General features: G+C 39.0%; 1 protein-coding gene across 1 annotated transcript; it reads left to right on the forward strand.

Moving 5' to 3' along the window:
* The first annotated feature begins 1,272 nt into the window (after positions 1–1,272).
* LOC138341966 (uncharacterized) lies at positions 1,273–2,547 on the forward strand. Its single transcript, XM_069294148.1, has one exon. It carries the CDS (start codon positions 1,357–1,359, stop codon positions 2,545–2,547), a length of 1,191 nt encoding a protein of 396 aa, XP_069150249.1. The 5' UTR covers positions 1,273–1,356.
* Positions 2,548–13,747: the final 11,200 nt, after the last annotated feature.

The raw sequence follows: 13,747 nt of genomic DNA on the forward strand, positions 1-13,747 counted from the left end.
AGGAAATGGAAAATATAAGTGAAAAACAAATATCACAACTAGAAATCATTATATTTGCAATAGACAAAGTTAAAATAATCAATGAACAGCTAGAATATAACTTTGATGATTTACAAGAATTTAAAGTACATATAAATGAATTACTAGAAAAAAATTATATACAAGAAAGTAATAGTAAACATACAAGCCCAGCATTTATAGTAATAAAACATAGTGAACAAAAAAGAGGTAAAAGTAGAATGGTTATTGACTACAGAAATTTAAATGCTAAAACTAAAACATATAACTATCCAATACCCAATAAAATACTTAAAATAAGACAAATACAAGGATACAACTATTTTAGCAAATTTGACTGTAAATCAGGATTTTACCATCTAAAACTAGAAGAAGAATCAAAACAATTAACAGCATTTATAGTACCACAAAGATTTTATGAATGGAATGTATTACCATTTGGATATAAAAATGCACCAGGTAGATATCAACATTTTATGGATATCTGTTTTAACCAGCTAGAAAATTGTGTTATATATATAGATGATATATTATTAAATTCTAAAACACAAGATGAACATATAAGATTATTAGAAAGATTTATACACATAATTAAACACTCAGGTATAAGTTTAAGTAAAAGTAAAGCAGAAATTATGAAACCACAGATAGAATTTCTAGGAATACAAATAGATAAAAATGGAATAAAAATGCAAACGCACATAGTACAAAAAATAATTACTATGGATGAAAATATAGATACAAAAAAGAAATTACAATCATTCTTAGGATTAGTAAATCAAGTAAGGGAATATATACCAAAATTAGCAGAACATTTAAAACCATTATACAAAAAACTCAAAAAAGATATTGAATATCATTTTGACAACAAAGATAAAGAACACATAAAAAATATTAAAAAATTATGCAAAAAATTACCAAAATTATATTTTCCTGATGAAAGTAGAACATTCACATATATAATTGAAACAGATTCAAGTGACCATAGTTATGGAGGAGTACTAAAATATAAATATAATAAAGAAAAGGTAGAACACTATTGCAGGTATTGCTCAGGATCATATACTGAGGCACAAACAAAATGGGAAATAAGTAGGAAAGAATTATTTGCATTATATAAATGTTTACTAGCATTCGAACCATACATAGTTTACAATAAATTTATTGTACGAACAGATAATACACAGGTAAAATGGTGGATAACCAAAAAGATAGATGATTCAGTTACAACAAAGGAAATAAGAAGAATGATATTAAATATATTGAATTTTACATTTACAATTGAAATTATAAAAACTGACGAAAATTTAATTGCAGACTACCTATCAAGAAAAAGATATGATGAAAGATCTACTGGCAATGATGACAAATCTATGCCAAAAAGTAGAAAAGATAGAAATAGAAGTAAAGGAGCTGAAAGCTAACGGTCAGCAGCATGACCAAAAACATGCGGAGCTACATCGTACGGCAGACGGAAAACAGCCAGAGATAGAAGGAGATGATGGGAAACTCCGGAAAACCCATAACAATGTTTGTTCAGATACAGCTGCAGGTAAAAGTAAAAGAACTAGTGAAAAACCAAAAAACACAAACTTAAACAAGTTACTTGCAAAACCATTTACCCAAAAACCACAAATGCAGATACCAGCAGAACCACAAACATCAACGTATGCAGTAAGCCTACAAAACGACAAAAAAAGATATAGCTATATTACCCAATCTTACATTGAAAACATATACAAAATCCAGACATACCTAAACCTAAACCCAAGATCTACACAAACAAAAAATCCCGAAGAAGATTATATAACCCAGAAACTACAAGGATATAACAAACTTATTGCACAACCTAAGACCAACCCCAACCTAGTAAAAACATGTTATAACTACGGACTACTAAATACAGTATACACATATACCGGAGAAGAGATAGTAGGAATACCAGAATTACATAGAGCATTTCTAACATATAAAAGAATTACCAAAGGAAATTTATTCTATATAAAATGTTATACAGCACCAGCAGAGATATTATACGAAGAGATAAAATCACCAATACAGGTGGTAAAGATAGGATTAACAAAAGATATGATTATTCAAGAAGAGATAGAAAAACAAAATGAGATACCAAAAGTAGAAATACCTAATTTTTATGCAAATAAAAGAATAATTGGTATAGCTACGATTATACAAGAGCTAGCAAACAATTATTTAAATGGCAATGCTATTTGGAGCTATTACGCAAGAGATCAGGTAATGATATATGCAAACTCCAAAGAATTAAGAAAATCAGATATGGACGAAGTTCAAAGATGGATTTTGTCATTGTTACAACTAGAAGAACAACCATCTATGAGAGCTTTGAAGAAAGGATTTATTTCTGAAGAATTATTAGTAAGGTATTGCAAACTTATCAGCAACAAATATCCAGACCACAAATGCTCCAAATGCAACGGAGAAGACAATGTGATACCTACAGTTGATTTTGGAATAAAGATAAAAAAAAAGTTATTATTGTTGGCTGAATAACAACCATATGTATAAAGTATTATATGTATTGTAGTGTCGGCTGAATATCAGCCATATGTATAAAGTAAGAGTCTTTTTATTTTTGTCGTCTTGCGTCGGCTGAAAAAAGCCAAATGTACAAAAGTCATAAAGTAAATAGTTTGTCGGCCAATCATGTAAAAAGTTTGTCGGACAATTATGTAAAGTAAATAGTATGACGGTGTAATTTATGTGTATAAATAGAGGGGCTTTCCTCATAAATAAAACACACCTTCATCCTTACATCTCTCATCTTTCTAAATACTCTCTCTTTACGCTTCCACCCCAAAATTGGTCAAAATTGATGGGATGTTCCTAAGACCTAGGTGAATTATTTTAGGTGTTTTACATCCGGGAATGACCCCACCTAGGAACCACAAGGGCCCCTAGATGAAGGGTCCAACACTTGGACCACACTGCCAAAATAGTGACCAAACGACTACCCAAAGGACGGTCCGTTACTCCACCAAATTTCCGTCGACCTAGGGAATCGATTGTTATTGCAAGGAAGGATGCCCTACTTGCAAGTGGTTCTGAGTCTCAACCAATGAGACCCAACCAATTGTTCGTCCTTAGACAAACATTCCGTTGGTTGGTCAGTTGGTGAGACTGCCCAAAAGATGTAAAAGGGACTGCCACGTCTTGGGGTGTTTGCTAAATTCACACCATGTATGTTATGACTATAGGACATTTATTAAGTTTCTGTTAGATATATTTAAGTGTTATAAACTCTAATACCACATGTTAGACCCGTCTTCCTAAAACCCAAAACCCCTCTCCCTTAGAAGACTCTCTCAAGAAACCATGGAAGCTACAAGTCAAGAAGGATCAAGGGAGGGATGTTGGTGGTTGTTTCTTCATAAAAAAAAATTGGTATTTATTCAATTTAAAGTATGGTATCAATCTTTTAACTCTTTTCTATTAAATGATCCCATTTCTAAAGGATTTCAAAAAGAGTTTCCAACCCTAGTTTCTTCTATCTTCAACTTTTAATATGGGTCTTGCATGAAAACGTTCTGAATGACTTAATAATGATGTGTCTAATGTTATTTGATTATTTTAAGGTTAAAATTTAAATTAAATCATATTAAATTTTTTCATCTAATGTTAGCTTAAGAAATGGTTGAAATGAGCTTAGTTTTGTAATCTTTGAACTTTGGTTTCCTTATGTTGTTATTGATGTTTAGCTACTTCCCTGAGGGATAATTTATGATGATTATTGAATAAAATGATATAGATGATGGAAGATTTTATTAAAGGGTAAGTTGTTTATGTTGATTAAGCTTTAGTTATGAAATTCTCTTGAGTGGTATGGTCCACCTTCTTGGTGGTGGTGTTTACTTGAATTGTATGAATGTGAAGTTACTAGTTTATGGTGAATGAGGCTATTTAGGATTGTTATGTAAAATAAGATGATAAATATGTCATTCTTCTTAAATGTGTGTTATGAAGTTATTAAGCAATTAGACTAGAGTGTTTGCTCGAATGAAGTTATTCTTGCTAATTGTTTTATGAAGCTTGTTATGAAAAGTATATTAAGGATTATGTAGAAAGGACTTATATGATTATGTGAAGCATGTAAAGTATGTGATGTGAATAATGAAGGTGTAAGCATGTATAGAAGTTAAATGCAAATGAAATGAAGCTTATGTGCAATGTGTGCTCATATATACACACACACTCACACTTGAATGAATAAATGAAGCTAATTTATGTCCTAGAGGGGAGTTTTGGCGCAAACACTCTTCGTGAATTGAGATGAAGTGTTTAGTAGCGACCCCTCTATATCCCATGAGCTTTCTTAGATAGGTTGGAGGATGAATTCCCTTAGTTATTTGAGATGTGGTGTTCAGTAGTTATCCTTAACCTATAGTTTATAATGTTTATAATCCATCCGAAGTTATGCTTAGCCCCGACAGGATTTGAAGAAGGGGTGGTTACACTTCGTGAGTTGAGATGTTGTATTGCAATTTAGTTTTTGAGATGAATACTCCTCATTAGTAGAGAATGGGTTGTTTAGTAGAAATCTCCTTATCCTTTAACTATGTGCCCGCATAAGTGTAGCTATTCTGAAAGCCATGTAAAAGATCAGAGAATTAACTCATTCTAGGAAAGTGAGGATCCCTCATCCAATAGGGGTTAATATTGAGATTCCATGTCTAGCTCTCTTAGTCTAATTCAGTTAAGCTAACTCCCACGAAAGCAATGAATGTGCTTAGTCTTCTAAAGGAGTGTCCTACTTAGGGTAGGTACTGAGATGGGAGGCTATTTATCATTGTACTAGGTAGGCGATCTGAAAGAGGAGTCTTGGTGAGTCTTATTTGAATTGAATGAAATAAGTCTTCTAAAATAATGTAGTACTTAGGGTAGGTGGTGGTATGGGAGGCTATCTATCCATTGCACTAAGTAGGACCTTCTAAAAGGGAAGATTTGGTGCCAAACCTTCTAAACGAATGTGCTACTAAGGGGAGGTTGTGGCATGGGACACCATCTACACATTGCACTATGTGCGCAATCTAAAAGAGAACACTTTGTTGGTTTATCGGGTGTTCTTCTAGTGTGTTGGCATTTAGTCATGTAACGACCTGTTTAGTCGTTTTGAGCAACAAACTTCAATTCTGGAAAAACAGGCTGAGGCGACGGACCAAACGACGATCCGTCATGGGCACGACGGACCGTCGCAGGGTCTCGTTTCAAAACACTTAGAAAATATGAAATTGGGTACTGAAAATCGACTCTCTGAACTTCGTGACGGAATGGCAGGACGGACCGTCACAGGCGTGACGGACCGTCACGGAGACTTCAGTGAAAATCCATTCTCTGAACTTTGCGACGACCTGTAGGACGGACCGTCGCAGGCACGACGGCCTGTCACAGGTTGCGCAAATCCCAGGCAGAGTCGGCTTTCTGGTGAAGTTTTAAGGGATGTTTTTGGACTATTCTTTCCTTAATTATAGATTTCGTGGGGTTATATTAATAACTAAAATTCTTGAGGGGTTAAAAGAGGTAACCCTAAGGTAATTAGTGGGGTATTATTGCCATCTTTTATTCTTAATTATATACTAATTAGGGTAAAAGAAAGAGGATTTGAATAAAGAAAATAGAAAGAACAAGAGAGAGAGAGAATCGAACGAGAAGGGAGAAACGAAGCTTTGGGAAAATTTTTGCTTGATTCAACTCTTCGGTGGAGGTAGGTTATGGTTTTCATGCTATTCGTAGTAAACTCTTAATAGCGAATGATATGTGTTAGTAGTATTGTAAACCTTCTATATGCTTAATTGTATGCTTGCATGAATGATGTGATTATGTAATTGTGAATAAATAAGCATGATGAAGCTATTGAATCCCAAATCTTGAAAAGAAAGCCTAATCTAATTTGTTAATGATGATGCCTTGGTATAAAAGAAGGCTTGATGAATGAAAGTGGTGAGATTAGGGGATTGGGTGCCATGTTCCGGTACCAGGATAGAATATGGATCGGGTGTCACGTTCCGACACCAGGATAGAATATGGATCGGGTGTCACGTTCTGACACCAGGATAGAATATGGATCGGGTGCCACGTTCCGGTACCAGGATAGTATATGAGGATCGGACTGTCACGTTCCGACACCAGGATAGTATATTGAGGAGTGGAGTGTCACGTACCGACACGAGGGGAATAAAGATAACGAATCTTGAAATATGTTTACATATCCAATCTAATGAACTAAATTCCCAAATGAGTATGATGAGGAGGTGTGAGTCCTCATTGATGTGCTTGGTGTTGTAACCAAGGGTTATGGTAACTGTAAATGCTGCATGCTAAGGATATTAGTTGATTTTATGATATTGCTTAATACATACTGTTTTCTATTTTGAGTTGGCCGATGATATCTACTCAGTACCCGTGTTTTCTACTGACCCCTACTTTTATTATTTCTTCTTGTTTATTTGTAGAGTGCAGCAAACGTGCCGTCGTCTTCGACTCAACAGTAACTCAAGCCAGTCTTACTACATCGGAAATTCAGGGTGAGCTAATGCTTCTAGCTTGGACTGGATCTTCTTCTTCAAGTCTTGATGCCTTGAACTTCCGGCATGGACTAGCTTCTTATGTATTTTTAGCTTTTAGAATACTCTTAGTTTAGTCATTCGATCGTAGTTGTTCTTGTGATGATGACTTTCAGATTTTGGAAATAATAATAGTTATTGATTTATTTAATGAGTTTAAGTCTTCCGCATTACTTTATGTTGATATTACATTGAAATGTTAAGGTTTAGATTGGTTGGTTCGCTCACATAGGAGGGTAAGTGTGGGTGCCTGTCGCGGCCCGGATTTGGGTCGTGACAAACTTGGTATCAGAGCATTAGGTTCGTTGGTCTCATCACACAAGAACAGGTCTAGAAGAGTCTTAAGGAACGGTAGGGGGACGCCTTTACTTTTCTTTGAGAGGCTATAAGACTTTAGGAAAATTTCACTCTTTCATTCTTTCTTTCGTGCTACTACTTGAGTCCAATTGGTATCTAGGCGATACGAATTGGTATCTGACAATCTTCACTCTCTTTCGCAGATGGTTAGAACTAGAGCAACGACTACGCCAACACCAACACCGGACAGACAAGAAACAACTGAGCCAGCCATGGGGCTGTGGCTCGAGGGAGAACAGCGGCGAGGGGCCGTGGTAGAGGTCGTGGGAGGACGTCCTCTAGAGGAAGAGGACGAGCACCGAGCCCATCTGGTACTAGGGCGGTGAATCCTCCACCGACTGAGGAAGTGATAAGAGAGGGGGAGGATGGGTGAATGAACAAGTGCAAAATGAGGAAATGCCACCCCAACCTACCCCAGAGATGATCATTCAGGTTCTGGCTTATCTTAGCGGGTTATCTGATCAGGGCCAGACACCCCCAGTGTTTTCTGCACCAGCACCTGAGGCTCCGGAGGTACAACATGCGGCTACTATGGCTCCCCGCATGGATGTTCCATTGGAAATAGGCACGTTTCCACGTCTAACTACTGGGCCTATAATGACAAGTGATCAGCATGAACTTTTCAGTAAGTTCTTGAAATTGAAACCTCCAGTCTTCAAGGGTGCTGAATCGGAGGATGCTTATGATTTTCTGGTTGACTGTCACGAGCTACTACAGAAGATGGGTATAGTAGAACGGTTTGGTGTGGAGTTTGTTACTTATCAGTTTCAAGGGAACGCCAAAATGTGGTGGCGGTCACATATCGAGTGTCAACCAATAGAGGCACCACCTACGACTTGGGCCTCATTCTCTAGTTTGTTTATGGAGAAGTATATCCCCCGGACTTTGAGGGATAGGAAAAGGGATGAGTTCTTGAGCCTAGAGCAAGGTAGGATGTCGGTTAATGCTTATGAGGCTAAGTTTCGTGCACTATCCAGATATGCCACTCAACTCTGTTTCAGTCCTCAAGAGCGGATTCACCGGTTTGTGAAGGGGTTGAGGTCAGAATTGCGGATTTCGGCCTTACAGATAGCGGCAATGGCAAAATCCTTCCAAGAAGTGGTAGACTTTGTGATAGAAGTGGAAGGAGTGAAGCCAGACGACTTCACCACAACATCGACATCAAAAAGGTTCCTAAAGGGAGGTGAGTTTAATGGTTCTTACACTAAAGGACAGGGTTTGGGAAGTTACTCAGTCCGACCAATTCAGTCTTCACTACAGACTGTAGTTGGGGGTCCACCTCCGACCGGTCAACACTTCTCTGAGAGACCTATGCATGAACCCAGAGAGTGCTATGGATGTGTGGAGATTGGACATATTAAGAGATATTGTCCAAAACAGAGTTACAGACCTCCAAATGTTAGAAGTAGAGGTGGTCATGGCAGAGGCCGTTATTCTGGAGGACGTGGCGGTCGAGGAAATGGTGGTCAACAAAACGGCTGAGGTGATGGGCAAACTGGAGCCACTACATCACAACATGGTAGGGGCAATAGACAGATGAACGATAGGGCCCATTGTTACGTTTTCCCTGGGCGGTCTGAAGCGGAGGAATCTGATGCTGTCATCACAGGTAATCTTTTGGTTTTTGATTGCATGGATTCTGTATTGTTTGATCCTTGATCCACATTTTCTTATGTATCTTCCTCATTTGCTAATGGTCTAAATTTACATTGTGAATTACTTGATATGCCTATTCGTGTCTCTACTCCGGTGGGTGAGTCTGTGGTAGTTGAAAAGGTATATAGGTCTTGTTTGGTAAACTTTGTGGGGAGCAACACTTATGTAGATTTGGTTGTCTTAGAAATGGATGATTTTGATGTGATTCTGGGTATGACTTGGCTTTCTCCGCAATTTGCAATCTTGGATTGTAATGCTAAAACAGTGACGTTAGCCAAGCTTGGGACAGACCCGTTAGTGTGGGAGGGTAACTACACTTCCAATCCGGTACGTATCATCTCCTTTCTTTCGTGCTAAGAAAATGGTTAGTAAAGGGTGTTTAGCTTTCTTGGCACATCTCAAGGATGACACTACCCAAATACCTTCGATTGAGTCGGTTTCAGTAGTTCGTGAGTTTCTGGATGTGTTCCCTGCAGATCTTCCTGGTATGCCACCGTATAGGGATATTGACTTCTTTATAGATCTTGAACCCGGTACTCGCCCCATTTCTATACCCCCTTATAGAATGGCTCCCGCGGAGTTAAGAGAGTTAAAGGCACAACTTCAAGAGTTATTGAACAAAGGCTTCATTAGACCAAGTGCATCCCCTTAGGGTGCTTCGGTTTTGTTTGTAAAGAAGAAGGATGGGAGTTTTCGAATGTGTATAGACTACAGACAACTAAACAAGGTAACCATAAAGAACAAGTATCCTCTTCCCCGCATTGATGACTTGTTCGATCAGTTACAAGGTGCTTGTGTCTTCTCTAAGATTGACTTGAGATCCGGTTATCATCAATTGAAAATACGGCAACGGATGTGCCAAAGACTGCTTTTCAAACGAGGTATGGGCATTACGAATTTGTAGTGATGTCCTTTGCTCTTACGAATGCCCCTGCTGCATTCATGAGCTTGATGAACGGGATTTTAAGCCATATTTAGACCTCTTCGTGATCGTATTTATTGATGATATATTGGTATACTCAAAGAGCAAGAAGGAACATGAAGAGCATTTGAGAATGGTATTGGAAATGTTGAGGGAGAAAAAGCTTTATGCCAAGTTCTGTAAGTGTGAGTTTTGGCTAGATGCGGTGTCCTTCTTGGGGCACGTGGTTTCTAAGGATGGAGTGATGGTGGATCCTTCTAAGATTGAGACAGTGAAGAATTGGGTAAGACCTACTAGTGTGTCAGAAATAAGGAGCTTTGTTGGGTTAGCTAGCTACTACCGCCGATTTGTCAAGGGATTCTCTTCTATTGCTTCCCAATTGACGAACTTGACTAAGCAGAATGTTCCATTTGTATGGTCGGACGAATGTGAGGAAAGCTTCCAGAAGCTGAAGACTTTGTTGACTACCGCACCTATCCTTACCTTGCCAGTAGAGGGTAAGAACTTCATTGTTTATTGTGATGCATCCTATTCTGGGTTGGTGCAGTACTAATGCAAGAGAAGAGTGTGATTGCTTATGCTTCAAGACAATTAAAAGTGCATGAACGTAACTATCCAACTCATGATTTGGAATTGGCTGCGGTAGTGTTTGAATTAAAGCAATAGAGACACTATTTATATGGGGTTAAGTGTGAGATCTATACGGATCATCATAGCCTTCAGTATGTCTTTACTCAGAAAGATTTGAACTTAAGACAGAGGAGATGGATGGAGTTACTAAACGACTACGATATCACTATCTTGTATCATCCGGGGAAGGCGAATGTTGTAGCAGATGCTTTAAGTAGGAAGGCGGGAAGCATGAGAAGTCTAGCTCACTTGCAAGCTTCTAGACGCCCATTGGCTAGAGAGGTTCAAACTCTAGCTAATGACTTGATGAGATTAGAAGTAAATGAGAGGGGAGGATTGTTGGCTTCTGTGGAGGCAAGATCTTCCTTTCTTGACAAGATTAAGGGAAGACAGTCTGATGATGAGAAACTGCGCAGAATTCAAGATAAGGTATTGCGAGGAGAGGCTAAGGAAGCACAAATCGATGAGGAAGGTGTTTTGAGGATCAAGGGAAGGGTATGCGTACCCCGCGTCGATGATTTGATCAACACTATTCTGACAGAGGCTCATAGTTCGAGGTATTCGATACATCTGGGTGCAACCAAGATGTACCGTGACCTAAAGCAACACTTTTGATGGAGTAGAATGAAGCGTGACATTGTGGATTTTATCGCCAAATGTCCAAACTGTCAACAAGTAAAGTATGAACACCAAAGGCCCGGAGGAACACTTCAGAGAATGCCCATTCCGGAATGGAAGTGGGAAAGAATTGCAATGGATTTTGTGGTTGGTCTTCCGAAGACAATGGGTAAGTATGACTCCATTTGGGTAATTGTTGATAGGTTAACTAAGTCTTCTCACTTCATTCCGGTCAAGGTGACTTACAATGCAGAGAAGTTAGCCAAACTTAACACCTCGGAAGTGGTGCGATTGCATGGGGTTCCACTATCCATCATATCAGATAGAGGTACGCAGTTTACTTCTAAGTTCTGGAAAACATTGCATGCGGAATTGGGTACTAGGTTGGACCTTAGTACTGCGTTCCATCCTCAGACCGATGGTCAGTCTGAAAGGACGATTCAAGTGTTGGAGGATATGCTTCGTGCGTGTGTGACAGAGTTTGGTGGTCATTGGGATAGCTTCCAACCCTTAGCGGAGTTTTCATACAATAATAGCTATCACTCAAGCATTGATATGGCTCCATTTGAAGCAATTTATGGTAGGAGATGTAGGTCTCCCATTGGTTTATTTGATGCGTTCGAGGTCAGACCTTGGGGTACTGATCTCTTGAGGGATTCGATGGAAAAAGTGAAGTCTATTCAAGAAAAGCTTCTAGCGGCGCAAAGTAGACAAAAAGAATATGCAGATCGAAAGGTTAGAGACTTAGAGTTCATGGAGGGTGAACAAGTCTTGTTGAAAGTTTCACCAATGAAAGGGGTGATGCGGTTTGGTAAAAGGGGTAAACTTAGCCCAAGGTATATTGGTCCATTCGAAGTACTTAAGCGAGTAGGAGAGGTGGCTTATGAGTTAGCCTTGCCTCCAGGGCTGTCCGGAGTGCATCCGGTATTCCATGTGTCTATGTTCAAAAGATATCATGGGGATGGGAACTACATTATCCGTTGGGATTCAGTTTTGCTTGAAGAGAACTTGTCTTACGAGGAGGAGCCTGTTGCTATTTTAGATAGAGAAGTTCGCAAGTTGAGGTCAAGAGAGATTGCATCCATCAAGGTGCAATGGAAGAATCAACCCGTTGAAGAAGCCACTTGGGAGAAGGAGGCGGATATGCGAGAAAAATACCCACATCTGTTTACAGATTCAGGTACTCCTTTTCGCCCTTGTTTTCTTTCTTTTGATCATTCGGGGACGAACGATGAGTAAATTGGTATCTATTGTAACGACCTGTTTAGTCGTTTTGAGCAACAAACTTCAATTCTGGAAAAACAGGCTGAGGCGACGGACCAAACGACGATCCGTCATGGGCACGACGGACCGTCGCAGGGTCTCATTTCAAAACACTTAGAAAATCTGAAATTGGGTACTGAAAATTGACTCTCTGAACTTCGTGACGGAATGGCAGGACGGACCGTCACAGGCGTGACGGACCGTCACGGAGACTTCAGTGAAAATCCATTCTCTGAACTTTGCGACGACCTGTAGGACGGACCGTCGCAGGCACGACGGCCCGTCACAGGTTGCGCAAATCCCAGGCAGAGTCGGATTTCTGGTGAAGTTTTAAGGGACGTTTTTGGACTATTCTTTCCTTAATTATAGATTTCGTGGGGTTATATTAATAACTAAAATTCTTGAAGGGTTAAAAGAGGTAACCCTAAGTTAATTAGTGGGGTATTATTTCCATCTTTTATTCTTAATTATATACTAATTAGGGTAAAAGAAAGAGGGTTTGAATAAAGAAAATAGAAAGAACAAGAGAGAGAGAGAATCGAACGAGAAGGGAGAAACGAAGCTTTGGGAAAATTCTTGCTTGATTCAACTCTTCGGTGGAGGTAGGTTATGGTTTTCATGCTATTCGTAGTAAACTCTTAATAGCGAATGATATGTGTTAGTAGTATTGTAAACCTTCTATATGCTTAATTGTATGCTTGCATGAATGATGTGATTATGTAATTGTGAATAAATATGCATGATGAAGCTATTGAATCCCAAATCATGAAAAGAAACCCTAATCTACTTTGTTAATGATGATGCCTTGGTATAAAAGAAGGCTTGATGAACGAAAGTGGTGAGATTAGGGGATCTGGTGCCACGTTCCGGTACCAGGATAGAATATGGATCGGGTGTCACGTTCCGATACCAGGATAGAATATGGATCGGGTGTCACGTTCCGACACCAGGATAGAATATGGATCGGGTGCCACGTTCCGGTACCAGGATAGAGTATGGATCGGGTGACACGTTCCGACACTAGGATAGAATATGGATCGGGTGCCACGTTCCGGTACCAGGTAGTATATGAGGATCGGAGTGTCACGTTCCGACACCAGGATAGTATATTGAGGAGCGGAGTGTCACGTACCGACACGAGGGGAATAAAGATAACGAATCTTGAAATATGTTAACATATCCAATCTAATGAACTAAATTCCCAAATGAGTATGATGAGGAGGTGTGAGTCCTCATTGATGTGCTTGGTGTTGTAACCAAGGGTTATGGTAACTATAAATGCTGCATGCTAAGGATATTAGTTGATTTTATGATATTGCTTAATACATACTGTTTTCTATTTTGAGTTGGCCGATGATATCTACTCAGTACCCGTGTTTTGTACTGACCCCTACTTTTATTGTTTCTTCTTGTTTATTTGTGGAGTGCAGCAAACGTGCCGTCATCTTCGACTCAACAGTAACTCAAGCCAGTCTTACTACATCGGAAAGTCAGGGTGAGCTAATGCTTCTAGCTTGGACTGGATCTTCTTCTTCAAGTCTTGATGCCTTGAACTTCCTGCATGGACTAGCTTCTTATGTATTTTTAGCTTTTAGAATACTCTTAGTTTATTCATTCGATCATAGATGTTCTTGTGATGATGACTTCCAGATTTTGGGAATAATAATAGTTATTGATTTATTTAATG

The sequence above is a fragment of the Solanum lycopersicum genome, chromosome 2 (genome assembly GCF_036512215.1).
Source record: "Solanum lycopersicum chromosome 2, SLM_r2.1".
NCBI lineage: Eukaryota > Viridiplantae > Streptophyta > Magnoliopsida > Solanales > Solanaceae > Solanum > Solanum lycopersicum.

Bases quoted from the DNA above. Each gene is read 5' to 3' on its own strand.
- LOC138341966 (XM_069294148.1), top strand. From the start codon at position 1,357: ATGATGAAAGATCTACTGGCAATGATGACAAATCTATGCCAAAAAGTA.